Source organism: Cavia porcellus, unplaced genomic scaffold (genome assembly GCF_034190915.1).
Source record: "Cavia porcellus strain 051 isolate PalLab524CR breed Dunkin Hartley unplaced genomic scaffold, mCavPor4.1 scaffold_17, whole genome shotgun sequence".
Taxonomy (NCBI): domain Eukaryota; kingdom Metazoa; phylum Chordata; class Mammalia; order Rodentia; family Caviidae; genus Cavia; species Cavia porcellus.
The window spans coordinates 30,237,565-30,259,826 of NW_026947500.1; the positions used below are offsets into that span (position 1 = coordinate 30,237,565).

At 57.6% G+C, this 22,262-nt stretch overlaps 2 protein-coding genes across 3 annotated transcripts; one reads left to right on the top strand and one right to left on the bottom strand.

The window, feature by feature from the left end:
- Nucleotides 1-216: 216 nt before the first annotated feature.
- Trpm5 (transient receptor potential cation channel subfamily M member 5) lies at nt 217-17,673 on the top strand. The gene is made up of 25 exons (XM_063229060.1): nt 217-239; nt 2,222-2,348; nt 2,814-2,994; nt 3,695-3,861; nt 4,278-4,461; nt 5,980-6,044; nt 6,188-6,379; nt 6,696-6,798; nt 8,046-8,164; nt 8,522-8,872; nt 8,940-9,080; nt 9,180-9,303; nt 9,732-9,877; nt 10,302-10,414; nt 10,628-10,720; nt 10,867-11,125; nt 11,636-11,754; nt 11,929-12,061; nt 12,157-12,331; nt 14,832-14,985; nt 15,331-15,512; nt 15,752-15,884; nt 16,423-16,495; nt 16,777-16,843; nt 17,143-17,673. The coding sequence occupies exons 1-25, from the start codon at nt 217-219 to the stop codon at nt 17,247-17,249; spliced, it is 3,531 nt and encodes a 1,176-aa protein (XP_063085130.1). The 3' UTR covers nt 17,250-17,673.
- An 863-nt stretch (nt 17,674-18,536) lies between these two features.
- Tssc4 (tumor suppressing subtransferable candidate 4) lies at nt 18,537-22,242 on the bottom strand. Of its 2 annotated transcripts, XM_063227722.1 has the most exons (4): nt 21,160-22,242; nt 20,129-21,048; nt 19,889-20,011; nt 18,537-19,772 (listed from the first exon to the last, which is right to left on the bottom strand). In XM_063227722.1, exon 4 carries the CDS (start codon nt 19,737-19,739, stop codon nt 18,777-18,779), a length of 963 nt encoding a protein of 320 aa, XP_063083792.1. In that variant the 5' UTR covers nt 19,740-19,772; nt 19,889-20,011; nt 20,129-21,048; nt 21,160-22,242; the 3' UTR covers nt 18,537-18,776. The 2 variants fall into 2 exon arrangements, with proteins under 2 accessions (XP_063083792.1, XP_013006339.1); XM_013150885.3 differs by having other exon boundaries at nt 20,129-22,242.
- Nucleotides 22,243-22,262: the final 20 nt, after the last annotated feature.

The following is a 22,262-nucleotide window of genomic DNA, read 5'->3' on the forward strand; positions in this document are numbered from 1 at the left end:
CCTGGGCCACTCCAGGCTTTGCCCACAAAGGGATATCACTGGTCCAGGTAGACTGGCAGCCACCCCACACAGGGTCACCTCTCAGGAGTGGGCGTGGCCTCCAGGTTGTGGGGACCAGTAGGCAGAGGAAGGTCGGCCCTCAATGGCCAGGTGACGCCCTGTGTATGTTCACAACCAGTGTCCCGGGGAGGCATTGGCTGCCCGGTTCCAGGCGCAATGGGCGTGGAGGAAGAGGATGAGTGAGGTGCTGGACTTCGGGACAGCCTGCCTGTGGGCAGACGGCTCCTCCCTCCTTGGCTGGCAGCTGCACCAGGCAGAAAGCAGGCAGGTAGGGCCTCCAGGTGGGGAGCAGGGCAGGGGAGTACCCACCTCCTACAGGGCAGATAGGGCAGGTGGGCAGGAGGGGAGCTGGGCCAGGACTGTTGGCATTGGCAGCATCCTTGCCTCATTCCCCAGTTTCTTCATCTCTGAAAGAGGGAGAATCCCTCCCTCCTGGGCCATGGAGAGACAGACCCACCATGGGTGAGGGGAGGGGCTGCTGGTGTTGGGGAGGGCCTGGGTGCAGGGTGACTCTGAGCCTTGGACTCCAGGAACAGTGTCTTCTCAGGAGCTGGGAGGCCAGAGGTGGGGTGAGGGGTCACTGTGGGCAGGTTGGGCTGCAGGGTCACAGCCTGTCTGGGGAGCCATCACTGGGTGGCCAAGGGGCAGGAGGTGGACTTCATACCTGCTGCACGCTGGACCCTCTCTGGTCCCTTCTTGTTACCTCTCATCTTCCCGCATCTCATGGGTGATGCCCGGGGAGACTCAGGAACCTGCCAGAAGTCACAGGTGGGAGGTGGGGGACAAACTGGGCTGGCAATCTGACTCTGCCCCACCATGGGCTCATCCACTGCAAGGGAGAATGGGGCAAAGTGTGTTTGGTCCCAGCTATTTCCATGGTGGCCTTTGGAGAGCAGTGGCCACCTGTCTTATTGCCTTCCCTACCCAGGGCCAGAGGTCTGTCTTGGTTTTCCACTCAGAAGTTCCAGGACGGGCTACTGACCAAAGGCTAACTAGGGCCCTGGCTTCTGCTCCCCACCCTTCCAGGAACACACAGGGAAGGGGCACTGAAGACTGGGACACCTGCTAATGCAAATCCCTGTTGTTTGCATAATTTCCCTCTTGGGGGCCACATTTGCCTCGGGCTTGGCTCCTGCCCAGCTGCCCCTTGGCGCCTGCCTGAGGAGAGAGGTGTGGGTGCAGGGTGTTCCTCGTGGTCTGAGGGAAAGTGAAGCCACTCTGTTGGCACTGGGCCTCCCTACTGGGCTTCCCCAGCAGCTTCCAAAGACCCAGGTCACCCTTCGGGTCCTGGGGATCACCCTGGGGTCCTGCAGGAAATCTGCTGAGCCTGAGGATAAGAGCTTGCTGGGGGGGGGGGGCAGGGGAGCCCTTTAGGATCCCATGAAAGTGAAGCTTTCAGCAGGGTGGCAGAACTCTGGACACTGCCTGGGGCTTACTGACACCAGGCAGTCATCCAGTGAGGTGCTGGGGGCCTAGAGGTACCTGCAGCGACCTGCCTCTGTGTCACACGGGCCAGCCTTCTGGGTCCCCATCACCTAGCATGAGGCAGAAGGGCTTGGCCTCACTTGGTAGTTGGTGAGCGGTGATGCTAGGCAGCCTCTTCTCCTTCTACCACTGACCAGGACTTGGTGAGAAGAGGCGGGTGGCTTCCTGGGCAGTGAGTGTGCCCCCCAAGTCATCCCCAGTCCCCCACACCTGAGTGGGGCAAACCTAACTCATCTCTGGCCTGAGAGGGACAGAGGTGGGAGAAAGTTGGCTTTGTAGCGAGCAGACTGCTAGTCCCACACTAAATCTTTGGGGGTTTCTAGAACAACCCTGAAAACCTCTCCAGAAGATCATTGACCGGTGTTGCTGAGCCCACATACCTGGGGGAGGGTGTGTGTTAGGACAGGCAAAGGGGCCCAGATTTGTCCCCCATTCTCACCTGAGAAGGAACCTGTCCCAGCCACACTCAAACAGAGGCTCTGCTCCTGACAAGGTCTGCAGCAGGGGCCAGCTGGAGGGGCTGCCGCTGGGCCACACATGGCCTCAAGTCCCTAACTCTGCCAGCATGTTGGGCAGGGCTGGGGAGGGGAGCTCCCCCTGTCAAGGCAGCTGTGGCCCACAAAAGGAAGGACCAGGGGCCTGGTTTCTTCATCCTCAAAGGTCTGTGTCCTTGCAGAGAAGCCACCATGCAGCCTGCCAAGGGCTCCTATCCTAAAAGTCCCCCAGATGCTGCACCCAGGCAGGTGCCAGGCCTGTGCCGGGGTGAAGTTGACTTTGGAGGATCTGGGAAGAAGAGAGGCAAGGTAGGGGGACCTCACCTGAGTGAATTTACCACACCCAAAGCCCTGGGTCTGAACTGGGAGTGCTCACCCATCCAGGGGTCACTTCCCCTGGGCCAAGCTCCAAGCCCCCAGGCCAGATGGGCAGCATCTGGGAGCAGGAGTGACACTAGCTGTTGCCTGATACCCTCCAGCAAAAATAGGAACTGTAAGGGTCCACCTGAGAGGTCCAGAAAGCACTGGGGTCAGGTGTATCTGGGTCCCTCTGCCCCGCCTCTCGACTATGGAGGGAGCCACACTTCCCCTGGATGGCAATCGCCTGGCCACATGGAGGTCCAGGAAGGACCTGCTCTGCCCCAAAGGCCCTCAGCGGTCTCTCTCCTTGTCCTACCCACCCCATCTCTCTGTTTCCTCCCTTGGTACCCAGGTACCCCTGTACCCTCAGTTCCTCCAGCCCCCAAACTGAATCCCTTGCACCCTCTCCCACAGTTCGTGAAGGTGCCCAGCAGTGTGGCTCCCTCTGTGCTCTTCAACCTGCTGCTCACCAAGTGGCACCTGCCAGCCCCCAACCTGGTAGTATCCCTGGTGGGCGAGGAGCAAGCCTTCCCCATGAAGGCCTGGCTGCGGGACGTGCTGCGCAAGGGGCTGGTAAAGGCGGCTCAGAGCACTGGTGAGGCTCCCGCTGTTGCATGCCCGGGGCACGATGGAGCCCCTGGGGCCTCCACCCAGCCTCTACAGCCTTGTTATTTCCCACCCTTGGCCCCTTGGTACCCAGGGCTGCAGAGACCATGGGCCCTGCTCCACCATGGGCTGCCTCTCCACTCCCAGGGCCCACAGGCCTGGGGGAGGCCTCCACTGCCACGTGCCCACATCAGTGCCTGAGGTATACCCAGGGTGGGGCCTACGTCACCCCTTGTGTGCCCTGGTCATTGATGTCACAATCAAGTTATAGATCTTTATTCTGTGTATAACTCTGCCTATAGGTGCTCAGTAGGAGGACCTGGGACTTCTAAATTCCTCCCTGCAGAACTGATCACAGGTCAAATGGTCATGGCTGCAACCAGCCACGGCTGAGGGCTTTGCAACCAGAGTCCTGGCCCAGCAGGAGTTTGGGTCAGAGCTGTGTCCTGCTGTGTGCAGGTTGTATGTGGCCAGTGGGAGGACTACTGCTTAGCCAGCCCCAAGCTGGTCAGTGGTCTTAGGCAGGCTTCTGGTCCTCTTGAGCCTCAGTTTCCCCACCAGCACTTCAAAGCACCTGAACACTGCTCCCAGGTCATTGGCCATGGTTGGCCCAAGGGCTCAGGACCAATCTGCGGAAGCTGGGCAGGTGGGGAGGACATAATGACCCTTCCCTCACGCCACCTCTGTAGGTGCCTGGATCCTGACCAGTGCCCTCCGTGTGGGCCTGGCCCGGCATGTCGGGCAGGCTGTGAGTGACCATTCCCTGGCTAGCACATCGACCAAGGTTCGCGTGGTGGCCATCGGCATTGCTTCCCTAGGCCGCATTCTGCACCATCGGCTTCTGGACGATGCCCAGGTGAGTGACTGGCTCGCAATACAGTCACAATACCTGAGAGGCTGGAGAGAGATGGACAGGCCAGTCCCTGCCCTCAGGGTTTACAGGGGTGGGCGGGCCCTGCAGGATTGGGAGCATGGGCACAAGACTCCAGCTGGAGAAGTGGGTTTAGTGGAGCGCGGGGGTGCAGAGCTAGAATACACCACCAGGTGGCAGCACTACTCAAAAAGACAGACACTGTAGGGTGGACCAAGGTGGTGCACGGCCAGAACACACCACTAGGTGGCAGCACTACTCAAAAAGACAGACACTATCTGGACCAGGCTGGTGGTGTCCATATGGTCCCAGCCCCGCACTGTGAGGCAGGGATGATCCCGCAACAGTACCCAGGCTGCTTTCTGAGGGCTGAGCCTTGTCTGTCTCCCCACGTGTCACAGGAGGACACCCCCATTCACTACCCTGAGGACGATGGTGGCAGCCAGGGCCCCCTCTGCCCTCTGGACAGCAATCTCTCCCACTTCATCCTGGTGGAGCCGGGCACTCCTGGGAAGGGGGATGACCTGGCAGAGCTGCGGCTGAGGCTGGAGGAGCACATCTCCCAGCAGAGGACGGGCTATGGGGGTGAGGCGCCCACCTGCTGGGGAAGCTGCCACGAGCAGCAGTGGGGAGGGGCCCTGGGGAGAAGGACCTGAGCCTTCCTGGCAGGAGGTCCCTGACCATGCCACTGGAGACTGGGCTGTCTGGGGCCTGGCCTCACTAGTCAATGACATCCCTGCCAGAAGATGGTCACAGCTCTGTCTTCACTGGGTCTGCCCTGTCTGTCGGCTCTGGCTGTGGGCATGCGGCTTTAAGAAGCAAAAAGAGACCAGGGATGGTGATGCATTCTTGTAATCCCTGCATTCTGGAAGGCAGAGGCCGGAGGATCTCACTTGGAATCCAAGCTGTGCCACTGAGAAATTTAGGGAGATCCTATTTCAAAATAAAAAGAAAGGAAGGAAGGAAGGGCTGGGAATGTGGCTCAGAGTGAAGGCCCTGGATTCAGCACCCAACAATGAGGTTGGAGTGCGGCACAGGAAACAAGAAAGAAAGGGAGGGAGGAAAGAAGGGAAGGAGGGGCAAGAAGAAATGTGTAGTTTTAAGAAGCCTGTGTCCCACCACTGCCCTAACGCATATCGCCACCAGAGGGCAGCATTGCGCAGCAAGGGGAGCCTCTGTGGCTGGGTTTGCCAGGAAAATACCAGTGTGTGGGGGCGGGAGAGTGGGCGCGCGCGCACGCGTGCATTTTAATTTATAAATACAAGATATAATTGTTTATAATAAGTACGAGTAGTTTATAATATAAATAAACAAAAGTACAATCCCTTGGTAAGCCAACTTAGCAAGATGCACTTTTAACAATGAGAAGCCAAAGTATCCAGTTCCAGCAACATGTGGATAGAATGTCCAGTCCTGCCGGCCAGTACCGTGGGGCCTACACTTAGTTCATCTTTCAACCTCAGTCACTAGGCACCTTTCCTTATTGGAAGGGTCCTTGCTAGAGGGTCAGCTTCCCAATGGGGGAGAGTTTAGTGATGTGCTCTGCATAGAAGACCCAGGGAACGCAAACTTCTCTGGGGGCTTTGCAGGTAGAACCCCATTCTCAGCTCCAGGCCAGGGGGCTTGAAACACTCCCCTTCACTGTTTGATCTACTCAGCGCATCTCCTGAGAGCCCCATCCAGGGCAACATTGTGACCCAGGGCAAAAAGAACGGTCTGTTTCTTCTTTTTTTTTTTTTAATCGTTACCAGGGATCGAACTCATGACTGCCTGCTTGCAAGGCAGGTGCTTATGCCGCTGAGCTAAATCCCCAGCCCCCTTCTGTTTCTTTATATTACTTGATGTTGGAATTTGCCATGAGCTGACTGTAAGTGACCATCTTGGACAGATGTAAAACTGCAGTCCCGATCCCCAGCCCTGACGTTTTCATATTCAGCTTAGAGTCCATTCTTTATTAGAAAAAAATCTTTCACCAGCTGTGCCGAGTGCTTGAGGCCTTGAGGTCAGGGTAGCCACTCACGTCCCCAGGAGCTCCCCCAGCTCCTTGCCCATTATCCTGGTTCATGCTGAGCACTGAGAGACCTCACAGATTCTTGTTCCTAGGCACCAGCAGTATCGAGATTCCTGTTCTTTGCCTGCTGATCAATGGTGACCCCAGCATCCTGGAGGTAGGGGCTGAGTTCCTCAGGAGGGTGTGGTGGTTCCACAGGGAACCCTGGGACAAGGAAAGAAGGGGATCCCCCGCCCCCCATGTGCATCCAGGGGCCAGCTGTGTTGACCAAGTTTTGCTCTGCCTTCCCTGCCTGCTCAGCGGATGTCCAGGGCTGTGGAGCAGGCTGCCCCATGGCTGATCCTGGCAGGCTCAGGGGGCATTGCCGACGTGCTTGCTGCCCTGGTGAACCAGCCCCACCTCCTGGTGCCCCAGGTGGCTGAAAAGCAGTTGAGAGAAAAGTTTCCGGGGCAACATTTCTCCTGGGAGGCCATCATGCATTGGACCAAATTGGTAATGGGATCCCCGGGGCTGAGGGTGGGTCCTCTGGCCATCTCTGTCCCCCAGATCTCCTCCTGGGATGGGGCTGGTCTTTAGGAAATGCCTCGCAATGCAGTCTCTGTACACATCCTTGCCACCTGGTACAGGTCCTTTGCCTACACCTGCCAGGCCCTTGCGGGGCAGGGGCCCTTGGCAGGCGCCTCTGCCCTAGTCTGTGGGTGGTTGTGAGCAGGACTCAGCAGGTAAAGGGTGATGTCCACCCATCTGGGACTCTGCTGGGCTCCGCGCCCTACCATGAGGCTGTCCTCAGCTGTCCTGCTGTCCCCAGCTGCAGCATATCACATCGCACCCGCACCTGCTCACTGTATACGACTTCGAACAGGAGGCCTCTGAGGACTTGGACACGGTCATCCTTAAGGCACTGGTGAAAGGTGAGGCATCCTTGGCAGCAGTGGTTAGAGCTGTGGGATTCTGGCTAGTGTCTGTGGTGGACACGTAAGTGTTCAGTTCAGCGGTTCCCATCTACTCACTGTGTCACTGGGTGGTGGACCTAGCACTATTTCTGGAATATTCTCACAAAGAAACCTGTGCCCACAACCGACCAGTCATTCCCGGTCCCCCAACCCTGCCAACCATCTGTCCACTTCAGCCTCTATGAATTGAGCCACCTGCAGCAGCTCGTATGAATGGAATTTGCAATAGGAGGCCTCTGTGTCCAGCTTCTTTTGTTTATCATGGTGTCCTCAGGTCCATCTGTGTTGTAGAGTGTGACTAGAGTATCCTTCCTTTTTATTTTTTGGTTTTTTGAGACAGGGTCTCACATCTTACTATGTGATCCAGGCTGGCCTTGAACTTTTAAGATCTTCCTGCCTCGGCCTCCTAAGTGCTGGGATCACAGGCGTGCATCACCATGTCCATCTGGTTTCCTTCCTTTTCAAGGCTGTGATGACATCCTAGTGTGTTTATGTACCCTGAAGCTGACCCACATATTTGATTGTCACACATGTGCTTTCCACTGAAGCCAAATGTGCTGTGGGGCTGAACTCAGGCAACCTCGGGTGACCTTGAGCAGGGGCACACAGGCCCAAGCCTGGGAGGGGCAGTGCCAAGCAAGGGTGGGCACATACTTGGGTGAAGGTCCCCTCTACTTCCTATCTGACTGTGAGGCCTGGGGGACCCCATGCAGACACCCTCCTACTTCCCAAAGGCAGCCTGGGAACTCGATCTTTGCTTCACAGTCAAGGGCACAGAGGCCTATATGCTTCACTCACCCCAGTGACCGACAGGACCAGGTCCTTCCCTGACCCTTCCCCATGGTAGAACCGTGACCTTGTGGGGCCATAATGCCCCATCCATGGCAGAACCGTGACCTTGTGGGGCCATACTGCCCCATCCATGGCAGGGGCTCTTGGACCTTTCGTGCTAGGATGTAGCCCCAAGGCCTGGATGTTAAGTACTGGAGACCCAGTTCCTGGGAGGCTCTCTTCCACTTCACTGGACTCTGTTTCAAGAGGACTGAGGGGCCCCACATTGGCTCCTAAGTTCTCACAGTCTTGACAATCACTATTCCTCTGAGGCTGCTGCCGTCAGCCCTCCCAGGCTCCTTGGGGTGCAGTGCAAAGCTCCAGCCTTGCACAGGATTCTCAGGGGCCTCAGCTGCTGCTCACTCTGCCCACAGCCTGCAAGAGTCACAGCCAAGAGGCCCAGGACTACCTGGATGAGCTGAAGCTGGCTGTGGCCTGGGACCGCGTGGACATCGCCAAGAGTGAGATCTTCAGCGGGGATGTGGAGTGGAAGGTACCTCCCTGGCCCTGATTGTAGCCACCTAGGATAGGGACCTTGCTGAGAATGTGGGGCAACTGGTCTTGGGGCTGCTGTCCAGGGCCACTCTGGCCTACCTGGCTTCTGGGTGGGAGTGTTAAGACAAGGCTATTATAGCACACAGGACAGAGTGGGTGGTGCTGGCGAGCCAGAGGCCAAGGGAGGCCGTGGTGAACCTTACTGTTCATGAGCAGGTCAGAACCCTGCTGGTATCAGGTGCACAGAGCCAGTGCCCATCTGAGGGACAGGCTGGGCACCCATGGAGGGACTGATTGTCCCACCTTGCCCCTCTGCCCTGCTGCTCACCGTCTGCTCTCCCCTGGCTGAGCTCAGTCCTGTGATCTGGAGGAGGTGATGATGGATGCCCTGGTCAGCAATAAGCCCGAGTTCGTGCGTCTCTTCGTGGACAACGGCGCCGACATGGCAGACTTCCTGACTTACGGGCGGCTGCAGCAGCTGTACCGCACCGTGGCCCCCAAGAGCCTGCTCTTCCGCCTGCTGCAGCACAAGCTCGAGGAGGGCCGGCTGGCATTGGCTGGCCTGGGTGCTCAGCAGTCCCGGGAGCTGCCCTCTGGGTCACCTGCCTTCTCACTGCACGAGGTGTCCCGTGTGCTCAAGGATTTCCTGAAGGATGCCTGCCGTGGTCTCTATCAGGACGGCTGGGCAGCCAGCCGGAGGACGGTGGTAAGCAGGGCAGGCCTGGTGTGGTGGGGCTGCTTCCCAGCTGGAGGCCGACATCCGTGTCCTCCAGGACAGGGGCCCAGCCAAGAGGCCCATGGGCCAGAAGTGGCCGCTGGATCTCAGCCAGAAAAGCAAGGACCCCTGGCGGGACCTGTTTCTGTGGGCTGTGCTACAGAACCGCCATGAGATGGCCACCTACTTCTGGGCCATGGTGAGCACAGGGCGAGTCTGGACTCCCCGAGTTCCTGGGCAGAGGGTACTGGTGAAGGGTGGGGTAAGACAAGTGGTTCCCTGACATCCCGCATTCCAGGGCCAGGAAGGGGTAGCAGCGGCTCTGGCTGCCTGCAAAATCCTCAAGGAAATGTCCCGCCTGGAGACGGAAGCTGAAGTGGCCCGCACTATGCGGGAGGCCAAGTACGAGCAGCTGGCCCTGGGTGAGTGACAGCTGGGTGAACAGACAGAGACACTGTAGGGAAGGACACAAAGGGGTCTGGCTCCCTCCAGGCCACCTCACAGAGCTGTACGCCCAGGATGACCTTGGTGACCTCTCCTGCAAAAGAGGGCAGTGGGATGGTTCCTCCCAGAGGTAGAGGTCAGCCTTCAAGTCCGAGGGCTGGAGGGTACAGGGTGGAGTCCACACAGCTCCACACCCCGCAACATACTGGCCCTGGAAGGCATATGTGGTACAGTCCTGACAGGCGAGAGGGAAGCCCAGAAGGGACAGGGGTTAAGCAGGGGCCCTGGGAGGCCAGGGAGGGACAGTCAGTGGCTCCATACCGTGTGGGCCAGGGCCTGTCCCACAGTGGTGGCTGGGGCAGAAGTTCCAGCCGGTGCTGGAGCTGGCATCAGCCTGGCCCTGCAGACCTCTTCTCCGAGTGCTACAGCAACAGTGCAGACCGTGCCTTCGCACTGCTGGTGCGCAGGAACCGCAGCTGGAGCAGGACCACCTGCCTGCACCTGGCCACTGAGGCGGACACCAAGGCCTTCTTTGCCCATGATGGCGTGCAGGTGAGGTGCCAGCTTAGGGGTGCTTCAGATGCCAGGCAGGCAGGAGGGCCTAGGCCAAGCCCTGGGATAGTGTGGGGCCCAGCTGACCTCTGTTCAGCCTGCAGCTCCTCCTGTGGCCCGGCCTTGGGGGGCTGGGCAGGTTGGATGGTTTCTCCTGCCTCCAGAGGCTTGTTCTTCCCATTCAGGTCTCAGAGCTGGTACTATTTCCTGGGGCCGATTCTTCATGGGAGGAAACCCCGATGGCAACAGACTCTGCTCCTAGCAGGAGGGCCCGTCATCCACCTCCCCACCAGGATGCAGGGTCTCTTCAGCTGACCTTGATAGGCAGTTGACATTGCCAAGTGCCTGGGGAAAGGGCATTTCTGGCAGAGGGCAAAGAACAAAGTTATGGTGGAGGATGGCCAGCAGGGTTTTTCTACTTTAGGCTTTCCTGACCAAGATCTGGTGGGGGGACATGGCCACGAGCACCTCCATCCTGCGGCTTCTGGGTGCCTTCACCTGTCCTGCTCTCATCTACACCAACCTCATCACCTTCAGGTGGGTTGGACTGTGCAGTAGCCAGGTGCCAGAGTGACCCTGTGCCTCTCAGTGTCTTGCATCCTTGGGGCCCCCCTACCCTGCTGTCCCTGTGCCAAGCTGGGCACAGTGGCCCTTGTCCTTTAAGAGGTCCATACTTCCTTTGCTGGCTGAGTCGCTCACTCAGGGCCATGTAGAGCCCTTTCAGGGTCTGATCATCTCTCTGTGCCACAGCGAGGAGGCCCCACTAAGGACCGGCCTGGAGGACCTGCAGGAACTGGACAGCCTGGACATGGAGCAGAGCTTGCTGTGCAGCCCAGGTCACCGGTAAGGACCCAAGGGGCCGGACAGGAGGTAGGGGGCCAACAGGCAGCAGGAGGCAGAACTTCAGGGCAGAGGCAGGTCCGCAGGGGGCATCACAGCCCGGTGCCTGCCTCTCACCGGGCCTCTTCTGCTCCTTTGTACTGGCACAGGGCAGAAGAATCAGTGGAGGTGCCTGGGGCTCACGGAAGCCGAGGCCCACGAGCTGCCTTCCTGCTCACACGCTGGCGGAAGTTCTGGGGTGCCCCAGTGACCGTGTTTCTGGGGAATGTGGTCATGTACTTCGCGTTCCTTTTCCTGTTTACCTATGTCCTGCTGATGGACTTCAAGAAGCCTCCTCAGGGACCATCAGGACCTGAGGTCACCCTCTATTTCTGGGTCTTCACACTGGTGCTAGAGGAAATCCGGCAGGTCAGTGGCCAGATCACCCCAAGGCCCAAGCTCCACAGTAGATGGCTTTGCAAGGTTCCTGCCCTGACCTGGGGACCCAGGGGTTCCTCACTGTAGAACAAGCACAGCATGGTGCCGCCTGTCTTCACTTTTTTTTTTGTCATTTTGAGACAGGGTCTTGCTATGTGGTTCAGGCTGTGTGCCACCATGCCCAGTCTTCCCACTGTCTTGATCTTTGAACCTGGTCACAGACTGAGCCTGATCCCAGCTCCACTTGATCTTGATCCTGGTCTCCCTAGTCTAACTGTGAACCTCATAACTGATCCCGGGTTCAGAATCCTAAGTCTGTCTTAGGTCTGCCTGAAATATCTACAATTGACCCCAAGTCTGGCCATCAATTTGGTTTTGGTCACAAAGTGAGCCCTGATTCCCATGGCAGACTGAGCCCTGGTCCTCGAAGACCCCAGCCTGGCTAGACAGTCTCAGCAGGTGGGCCTGGGTCACTGCCGTCAGACTGTCCCCCTCTGTCAGGGCTTCTTCACAAATGAGGACACACACCTGGTGAAGAAGTTCTCTCTGTATGTGGAGGACAACTGGAATAAGTGTGACATGGTGGCCATCTTCCTGTTCATCGTGGGCGTCATATGCAGGTCTGTGGCATCAGAGGCCTTGCAGACTCAGGGTGGGCGGAGGTTTCTGCAGGAGTAATGGCCTCAGAAAGCCTGGGGTGGCCTCGGACCTACCTGCCTCATGGCCAGTATGCTGTGTGTACTCGGGGAGTTTCTTTTCCGTTCGGGACACCAGCAGCCTGTGCACCCCTCCAGGATGCTGCCCTCGGTATTCGAAGCTGGACGCACAGTGCTTGCCATTGATTTCATGGTGTTCACGCTACGGCTCATCCACATCTTTGCCATCCACAAGCAGCTGGGACCCAAGATCATCATCGTGGAGCGGATGGTGAGCCCCTTCCTGGGACTCCAATTTTGGGTTTTTGGTGAAATCTAACCAACAGCTCCCCCAGGCATCTGTTGATGTCTTTCCCTTCCTTGTAGATGAAAGATGTCTTCTTCTTCCTCTTCTTCCTGAGTGTGTGGCTCGTGGCCTATGGCGTGACCACCCAGGCCCTGCTGCACCCCAACGATGGCCGCCTGGAGTGGATTTTCCGCCGTGTGCTCTACAGGCCCTACCTGCAGATCTTTGGACAGATCCCGCTGGATGAGATTGACGGTTTGCTCACAGTTGGACGAGCTGGGCAGGGGGCCTTCTGTGCCAGTGTGGAGTAGGACCTTCTCTAGTAGCTGAGTAGGGCCCAGCTCTTACCCGCCTAGGACATATAGTTCTCCACAGAGGCCTGCTGGGAACATGGGGACCTGGTCTGGTGCTGGTTGAGACACCTGTTGCTGCAAGTCCTTGGACCCCCTGACCTTGACCCTGAGCAGAGAACTGAGACATAGGCGACAGCAATGCAGCAGGGCTGCCCTCTAGCTTGGGGAGGCCAATGGGGGAACCTAGCTTGGGAAGTATCTGTGAGGGCAGAGGGACAGACAAGCAGGACAGGGGAAAACAGGACCACTCTGACCATCCCCGCAGGGGCTTTCCTGGGCCAAGATCTCCTTGCCTCCCATACATCCATCAGAACCCTGTACCACCTGATGGAAAGGCCCCTGGGCTTGAGGCCATGCAGCACAGCACCCTTGCATCTGCTGGGGCCCCTGCTGGATGCACATGTCCCCTGTACTTGATGGCCGGTGGAGACTATGGGTCCCATCTCATGATAAGTGGGTACAGTGTGTGTGGGAAAGCCCCTCAGTCCAGGGGCTCGGTGGTGACAGGGAAAGGGGTTCCTGGGAAGGGACAGGACCTGTGTATGCCTCTGTGGTGGCTATGATCAGTGAGGAGAGGGGCCAAGTCCCTAGGGAAGGCGGGGGTGAGGTGCCAGCTCCACAACAGGGATGCAGGGGTCATTTGCTCTAAGTGGTCATTTGCTCTGAGTGGTAAGAGGGCTGGGGTCACGTGGCCATGGGGCCATCACAGCATAATGGGCAGTAGAGTACTGACCCCTACCAACCATCTACAGAGGGGGCTAATGAGGCCAGGCCAAGCATCAAGACTTGTGATAAATATTTGTTAGTGGATGACAACACAGATCATCAGAGCAAACACAGCCTCCAGGGAGACAGGCCTAGAGATTTCCTCTTAATTGGGTGTCTCTGGACCTGTTTCCTGGAGCTGTTTTCTCAGTCCTCCACTCTGGCTGTACTTTTGCTGTTTGCTGTCCTCTGAACCAGGTTTTCCAGGCCATTAGTTTAAGCAGACCCTGCCTGCCCTCCAGTCCCTCTGCCCTCACCATATGTCCCTCATGCCTCAGCCCCATGGAGCCCCACAGGGCAGGAGGTGTGGGGGATTCCCCCTTCCCAAGTGGCTGCATCTCTGGCCATGTCAGCCCAAGCCACATGCCCTCCCCACTAAACTGGAGGGAAAGGTCTGGTTCAGGACCTCTGTCCTGGGATTAGAGCCATGTGCGGAGGGAGAGGAGCCCCAGAAGCTTCTGTGAGTTCTGCAGGGCTGTAGTGGACATGGCCAGAGGCAGAGTCACAGAAAGTACCTGGTCAGGGCTGTCTTACTTATATTTCCTCCAGGCCCTTTGGGCTCAAAGCCCAGGCCATTCACTGAGTCCACTAAGCTGCCAGAAAAAGAGGTATTCTCTAACATATGGCTGACCTGGGAGGGAAACTGAGGCCCAGGCAGTCCCTTCACAGTTTGAAGGTCCTGGGGCCCAGCGCAGCCCTTCCCTTCACACATTGCCAGCTTGTTCTTTTCCTGCTTGGGTCCCCAGAGGCAATTTAGTTTGCATCCCAGCCTGATGGCACCTTCTCAATCTCTCCTTATCCTCCAAGCTGCTTATCAGATTTACAACTTCAGGAACACAGCTAACAGGGTTCAGTCACTTCTCTGGGTTACCAGGAGAGAGGAGGGGCACGACTGAGTTGCAGGAGCCAGTTTAGGGATAGAGGTCTGCCAGGGGTGGTGGTGAAGGCACAGGACTGGCACTCCGCAGCAGGGACCCTTCACATGCCACTCAACTCACCTGAGGACAAGTGAGGAACAAGACACAGATAAAAGTCGCCAGGTTCTTGGGGCCATGGTACACATAGGTGGACCTTGAGAGACAGAGACCCCCAGCACCCCAGAGGGTGAGCTGAAGTTGGTGATAGCACAGAGACTACGGGTGGGGGCAGGTGTCAAAAGACACACTTGAATGCACAGGTAAGGACACCAACAGCTCATGTAGGACAGACAGGCCAGCACTCAGCCTGGGGAGAGTGGGGAAGTGGGGTCAGGGAGCTCCTTCAGTGACCAGGGGAAGCCTGACTCAGTGCTCCTCCAGCCCTGCAAGGCCAATGTCTCCTGACACTGGGGTTAGGGTGGAGGAGCGAGTTCTCTGACAACCAGCAGAAACCTGGTCCTGTCCTCCAGCACTATCTCCCATCCCCTGATGGTCTTAGCTCTGCCTCCAGGGCCATGGGCCCCTGGTGGAGGCTCAGCCAAAGGGAAGATATGGATGGCACTGGGCTGCCTGCCTGTCTGGTTGTCAGGGTGAGGGCTTCCTGTGCTAAACTCAGGCAATCCTGTGAGAGCTGGGACAGTGAGCTGCCTAGCCGGCACCCTGTACCCAGTAGCCTCAGCCCCAGGACAACTGATTTAACAATGCCCCTCCATCTTCCAGAAGCCCGTGTGAACTGCTCTGTCCACCCCCTGCTGATGGAGAACTCATCCTCCTGCCCCAATCTCTATGCCAATTGGCTGGTCATCCTTCTGCTGGTCACCTTCTTGCTGGTCACCAATGTGTTACTCATGAACCTGCTCATCGCCATGTTCAGGTGCCTATGTTCTACCTAGGTCACCATGTCCTTGCTATGTCTACATGGATCCTTGGCACCCTGCTGGTGGGCCCATGGCAATGGGGCCACCCTGGTTCCATAGGCCCTCCTCCCTCCAGAAAGCAGGCTCAGGTCTGCAGAGGCCAGGGCTCCACTGGGTGGAAGGTTCCAGGTGTCTGGGAGAGGAGGGAGCAAAAGGGTCCCCTGTGGCTGGGCTACGCTGTTTCTGAATCTCTCCCCACTGGCCTGGGTTCTGGAACACCTGGCCTGTCCCTACACCATGGGACAAGGTGTGTGCCAAGGGGTGAGGACCAGAGGGATGAGAGCCTGGTATGTGCCCCACAGTTACACATTCCAGGTGGTGCAGGGCAATGCGGACACCTTTTGGAAGTTCCAACGCTACCACCTCATCGTGGAATACCATGGGCGCCCTGCACTGGCCCCGCCCCTCATCCTCCTCAGCCACTTGAGCCTGGTGCTCAAACAGGTCTTCCGGAAGCCAGCCCAGCAAAAGCGGGAGCACCTGGGTGAGGCTGTGGGCTTGAACTTGCTGTCCTGAGGGCCTCTTGGGGGGGGGGCAGGGCTTTGGGGACTCCCTGGACTCTGGACACACTAACCAGAGCCCCAGGCCCAGGGCAGTGGGGCCAAATGTGGCCTGCCCTTGCTTGGTTACCTTGTACCCCAGCAGGGTGCTCCTGCCCTGGAGCTCCCTGAGCTGGTCCAGACCAGGGGTGTGCCAGGCTCACTCTACCCCTTGCCTGCCCAGAGAGAGACCTGCCAGACCCCCTGGACCAGAAGATTGTCACCTGGGAGACTGTTCAGAAGGAGAACTTTCTAAGCAACATGGAGAAGAGAAGACGTGACAGTGAGGGCGAGGTGCTTCGGAAAACTGCCCACAGGTGCGGGGTGGGGAAGCCTACAGCACCCCAGACCAGGTGGACAGGGCTCTGTTCCTGAGGTGGGTGGGGGGTTGGCACCTGGGTCTGGAGGGTGTTGTGAGGAGCCACAGGTCTGAGAAGCCTCTGCCTGTCCTGGGCATCTGGGTACCTGCCATTTTTGGAAACAGGTGGGGGGCGCAGGTACATAGGTCACAGAGGCCTGCCTGCCCTGCAGTTGGGAACGTGGGCCAAGAAGACACATCTTCCTGCTGTGGGACTCTTCCTTCTCTTCATCCCCAACCCTCCTCCAGGGCAGCATCCCTGCTCCTCCTCTGGCTGGTTGGTGTGCCCGGGATAGGGAAGCCCCAGAAATGCTCTGTACAAGGCCAGCCCCAAAGAGCACTCAGTGCTACCAGCCTCAGGAGAGAGTGGACAGGAAGGGTCCAGAGTACCAGATGGAGTCCCCCGGGGGCCTGATGACAGGGGGGCAGTGGAATGCTCCCCCATGCAGAATGCCACATGGCCCTCAAAGCCCACGGTTGCCCCTGCTACTCCACAGGGTGGACTTGGTTGCCAAATACCTTGGAGGGCTGAGAGAGCAAGAGAAGCAGATCAAATGTCTGGAGTCACAGGTAAGCTGGCAAGCAGTCCTCCCCTGTGGGATAGTCACAGAGGGCTCCTGGGGACACAGCAGGTGAGGTCCCAGGGCAAAAACACCTGCCCCAGGTTGCTTGAAGCCAAGTCGCCTCTCAGAGCTGGTCCTACAGTCCCCAGAGTCCCATAATTCAGATCGTCACCATCCACTTGCCATGTACCACACAAGAACCAGGCCCAGAGGGAGGGGACCTGTGGAAGCAGATAGCAGGGTGTGGGGGTCCCCATGTCCTGGCATCTCCCTGCCCCCACCCTCCAGGTAAACTACTGCACACTGCTTCTGTCCTCCATGGCAGAGACGCTGGCCCCAGGTGGTGCCTACTGGAGTAAGTGTGGGGCATGCGGGCAGGGCTCTGCTGACAGCCTGGCCTCCCTAACCTGCTTTGGAGGCCTCTGGTGCCCTTGCTGGCCACTGCTCCTGCAGAGTACAGGTGCCAGCCAGGGTACAAAACCTTGGGCTCAAGACTCCTGACGTCTGGCCCAGTGCTGCCTTTTGCTCTGGACTCCCAGTTTCCCTGGGTATTCCGTGGGAACCCACTCTGAGGACTACCATGTCTGAGCCCTCACTTCCTAGGCCTGCCCAGCTAGCACTTACCAGCTCAGGCAGGGCCTTTCTTCCCACTAGGTTCTCAGAAATGTGCGGGCAGGAGCTGGAAGGTCCCTGCAGGCCATGGAGTGAGTCCTGGTGGCCAGGAGCACCGAGAGGCTGGCTGTCCACCCTCAGACACCTAAGCTACATGGCCTGCCACACCACATGGCTAACTGTCCTGGAGGCCCAGGCCTGGCTTACAAGTAGCCATCATGGGCTTTGGGGACACATCCTCTCCACCTCAAAGTGACAGGCTAATCACACACCACCTGTGCCTGGACAGCCTCATGTCAATGAATCGTCCGTCTCCTGGCACCCCAGGGTGACAAAGGATTGAGGGGTGGCTCTCCTGGCAGGAACAATTGTCCTCTATCTGGAGCCCCACTGGCCTAGACTGGGCAGCAATCTCTGACCAAGCACCTGAAATGGAGGAGTCTGTTCAGGGTGGGGTTGTTTTGGGGCCTGTTCCCGTGCCAACCTGTTTCTGACAGGTGACTGACCTTTCTTTGAAATGCTAGTGGTTACAATTTCTGTCCCTTTAAAATCCAAATGACTTGGGTCACCTGACCAGTTATGTGAGGTATGTCTGGGTATCCACTGTGACTATCAGCTCCTCTCCCTCTCCCTCAACAGCTGGCACAGTGTAGGCTGGCAAAGCAACAGGCTGTGACCCAGAACAGGAGCCGCACTGGGTGTCCACTGCTGGTTTATTTCCAGTGAAGCCTAGGAATATACCCCAGCTGGTCAGAGCCACACCCCAGGACTGTCACCCAGAGATCCCATGTTGTCAGCAAAACATCTGGGGAAAGAGATTATGCTTACTTTCCCTGTGGGGGTGGGGATACAGCTTATTTCTTCAGATTTCAGCCCTGGAATGAGTCAAGACTAGGCCCAACTAGGCCCAAGCAAGAGGGAGATGGGCCCACCCATGCCTATCTTCCCTGCAGCCCTACAGGACCACTCTTTTCTCTAGCACCCAACTTGGGCATGGTTAAGCCCATGGTACACAAAATCCTAATACCTGCCATGAGTCCATCTTCCTACAAGCTGGGCAGGGCACCTGGAGGGTACCCACCCATGATCCCTAAGGTTGCCAGCTCCCATTCCAGCCTCCTTGCAAGGCCTGCCACACACACCCCCCCATGTAGTCTGACTCTGCCCGTCTAGGCATGCCAGAGGCCTGGAGCTAGATGCTTCACCATGAGAAGTACCCCTAGAAGGTCTCTATTTTTTGTAGCTCCCTCAATCTTCTGGATAGATCCCCCAGTGACACAGGTGTTGACTGAAAACACTCAAGAGAGCCCTGTGGGAGGCCACTGAGGGTCAAGTGTAGGGTTGGGATACTAGAGAAAGACAAGAAACAGAAGGCAAAGAAGCCTCACTGCTGCTGTAGATGAAGACCTTAGGTGTGCAGGGCCCAGACACAGAACTGGAAAAAGACCCTAAATCTTTTATTTCCCCACGATGGACATTAGGGATCCAGGGCTTCTGATGTCCCTGCCCAGTCTGACTCCTCCCCAAGTACAGGAAAGGTCTCCGCTCTGGAGGTGGATGTGCAGAGCTGCTGATGCCTCCAACAGGCAGCCCGCTGGCTTCCTTCCAAAGGAGCTGCCCCTGCCCTCCCAGTGGCAGTGACTCTGGCCAGCTCTGCCTGCAGCCTGGTAGGGTGGTCAGGCTGGGTGTTCCTTCTCAGACCCCAGCTCCTCAAGGGCACTGCCCCTATTCCGCAAATGCTCCCGGCTTCGCTTCTTGCTGACATGGAAGCCAACTGTCTCTGCCCCTGGGGAACCTGGTGAGGACCCAGTGTAGACAGCCCCTGAAGGCATCGCCTCATGCAAGCCCTGGGGAGTGCTCCATTCCTCAGCCTCTGGGCTTCCAAGCCCTGCCAAGTGGGTCAGCTCTACAGGGCCCTCACTTGAGTCCCCTTTTGTCAGGACCCTTTTCCTTTCAGGTCTGGTCTCACTGGCCCGGACTGGCTTGGTAAAGACTACTCTCCCTTCACCACAGCTGGAGGGATCCTGGTTGAAGGACAGTGTACAGTCAGTGAGAACTTTGGGGCTCCGGGAGCCCAGGAAGGCCAGGGCAGCGGCCTGATTGCTTTGCTCGCTGGCCTCAGCCACATCCTCCAGGCTGTATTTGGTCCAGCGCTCTGGGTGTGCCACATAGTCAGGAACAGGGGCTACCCTTGGGGGATCAGGTCTCCTATGGGCCCTACCTAGAGTCCCTGCTGGAGGCTGGTTGGAGGGGGACAGGGGGCACTTGAAGTTACCATTGTCACTCATGTTGGTTTGAACTGCAGGGGCTGGCACCCGCCTGGCTGCCCCTTCCAGACAATCAAAGATGCTGTGGCTTCGCTGAGAGAAGGTAGAGCTCATGCCTCGAAGCAAGAAGGGCTGTACTGCAGTGGTGGGAGTGCCACTGGAGTGAGAAGGGGGCTCTTCCGGCTCTGGGTCCTCCTGGGTCTCCCCAGGCTGTACCTCTGGTGACAGTGATTCCACCTCAGCATCACCTGGCCAGCTGAGATTCGAGTCTGAGTCACTAAGAGAGATGGAGTCAGAAGGCAGGGCGTCATACTCTGTCACTTGCTCAGCCTCCAAACCAGGGCAGGGCTCGCCTGATCCTGCCTTAGCCATGTTTTCTCAGACCACACCACACCAACAGTTTGCCTGTGAAGAGAAAATAGTTTAGAACAACTTCCTCCTGAAGACCTACCAGGCACATCAGCAGAAAAAACTGTGTCCTACAAAAGCACAGTCCCTAGCCTCGAAGGGCCACCTGTCACCTGGTGTGCTGCGTGCCTCTGGTGCACAGTGGAGCCCTGGCTAGCTGGGCGTGAGAGCACTCACGAAGGTCCTCGGTGGCAAGGGTGTGTTCTCAGGCCCAGGAGCTGCTTGCTGCGTGGGATCTAGAGAGAGAGAATTAATCATTAGACCTAAGTGTAAATAACTAAGAGGTACCTATATGGTAACACGAGACGCCCCAGTAAGGGTCAGGTATGAGGCCAGATGCTTTCGACCCCTACCTTACTTGACGCTGACAACGGTCTCCAGGGAGGCGTAGCACAACCAGGTGGTCTGCATGGGGCTAGTTGCACCTAGCAGCGAGCAAGGATACAAAGCGCTAATCGCGCGGTCGGCTAGTGCGGTACACACGCCGGACACCAGGCCCGGCACGCTGCCTCATAGTGCGAGAGCGCTCGCGAGGAAAGGTAATGGCGGCCCCCGTGCCTATTCAGGGCTGGCGGCGGATTTGCCCAGGGCGCCTCCGGGCGACTGCAGGGCGCAGCGGCAGACGCTGTACTATCGGGGGATCCAGTTCTCCAGGCCGGCGTTAGCCAGTTCCGGATGCCGCTCCTCTAAACCGGCACCTTGGGGGCCGCGGGTTCCGGATCCCAAAACATTTGGGCCGCGCTCCCCGCCCACACACGCACGGCCCTCTGGGAAGCTGAGTCCTCTACTGCCCCCGTACCGCGGGTCCCCTGCCCAAAAGAACTACATCTCCCACTTCTGGTGTCCGGGCGGCCCCGGAAATCATCACGGCATTACCCACAGAGAGGAAGGGGCGGGGCCAAGATTGCGATTCCCACAATGCTCTAGGGCCACAGCCCGCCGTGGCGCTCGCGCCGCCTGCCGGAAGCAATGAGGACAGCGGGAGCCTCAAACAGGAAGTGCGTCATCGCGCAAGGCAGGCAGGAATCTTTTCCAAGGGGCTTCTGGGTCTGGCTAGAAAAGTCCCGTTCCTTCGCTTGCTCGGTCTCCCTTCGGGGGCGGGGCTGACTAAGACAGAGACACTCGGTGGTGTCAAGAGTCCTGGCTGGCCTCCTTACTCTCACGGACTTGCTGGGCCCCAGCATACCACCTGTTCTCTTGTTCTAGGCTTCGAGGCTCTTCCCCGAGGGTATTGGCCCAGCCAGTTCATGGCAGATGGTGGGTCAGCTTCTCCCTGAAAATGCATTCGACAGGCCTTATGCCCTTGACTACAAGGTGCACCTAATAGTTCCTTCTCTGCCCAGGGTGCTTCAGTTCTCCACTGGGACTGGACAACATATCTAACCTTGAAAGGCAGGAGAGAAGCCTCCGAATCCTAGGGGCCGCCATCCTGGAATCCACTGGGGGATCATGATCCAAAAACCTGTTGTTTGCCCTGCTTTGAGAGAAAGGGGAAGCAGGCCTCCCTCAGCCTTCTGATTTTCTGTATGCCTTTGGCATATTATTCCTCCTTCCCCACAGCTGTACCAGGAATGCATGATCTTGCTTCCAGAAAGCCAATGTGACAGTGACACCCAGGCCACTATAGGCAACAGCCTTGGTCAGATGTCCCTGGAGCCTTGCAGCGCTAGGGGAAGTGAAAAGGAGGCTCCTTGAGCCATTAACAAACCCAGCCTGCATGGAGGAAGGTAAGGGAGGGGAGGATGTAGTTCAGAGCACTTGTCTAGCATGAGAGAGGCCCTGGATTCAACCTCTGGGACCGGAAATAACAAAAAATATGCATCCAAATTAAAAAACCAGCCAGGCAGGAGGAGGATGCTGAGACCCTGCAGTTTCCCAAGTGCAGGACTGGGATTAGTTTGAAAACTGAGGCTGCACAGAGGCTGCTGGAAGCTGGTGATAGGAGTCCCAGCCAGGTCCTGTTCTAGAAGCTAATTAAATGTGCCTGCATCCCCTCCTAGGGGTAAGCAGCCTGCCCTGCAGAGGAGGTGAGGGTGAGGGGCAGACAAGGGAATGACAATAGAACCCGATGATTAAGAGATGAGAGGGAAAACCGTGATGGGGGAGGGATTGCTGAGGCAGTCACTTAGTCTCAGAGCCTCACTTTGATGGGCTGGGCAGGCTCCCAGGCAGCAGGTAAATTTCTTCCCTGCCAGTCCTTTTGAGATATGGCCTGGGCACTGGGCCACTCAGCTTAGTGGAACATTTACAAGCACCTAGACAAGCAGGGAAAACACTTTGAAATGTTCCAGAGGGCGCAGTGCATCCATTCATCACTGTGTGTCCCTTGGGGAAGAAGGAGTGGGGATGTCTTAAAGTCAGTCCCACCCCCAGTACATCTACCAAATTCCCGGGATGGCCACTCCCGCCTCTGAACAAGCATGTCCAAAAGCTGAGGTAAAAGTGATGTCAAAGTTGAAGCAGGTATCCCAGAGCCCTGTAAAGAGC

Bases quoted from the DNA above. Each gene is read 5' to 3' on its own strand.
- Trpm5 (XM_063229060.1), top strand. From the start codon at position 217: ATGGGCGTGGAGGAAGAGGATGA. The intron at 6,799-8,045 runs GTGAGGCATCCT...CTCTGCCCACAG, and splicing joins CCTTAAGGCACTGGTGAAAG to CCTGCAAGAGTCACAGCCAA. The intron at 12,062-12,156 runs GTGAGCCCCTTC...CCTTCCTTGTAG, and splicing joins TCATCATCGTGGAGCGGATG to ATGAAAGATGTCTTCTTCTT.
- Tssc4 (XM_063227722.1), bottom strand. From the start codon at position 19,739: ATGGCTAAGGCAGGATCAGGCGAGCCCTGCCCTGGTTTGGAGGCTGAG.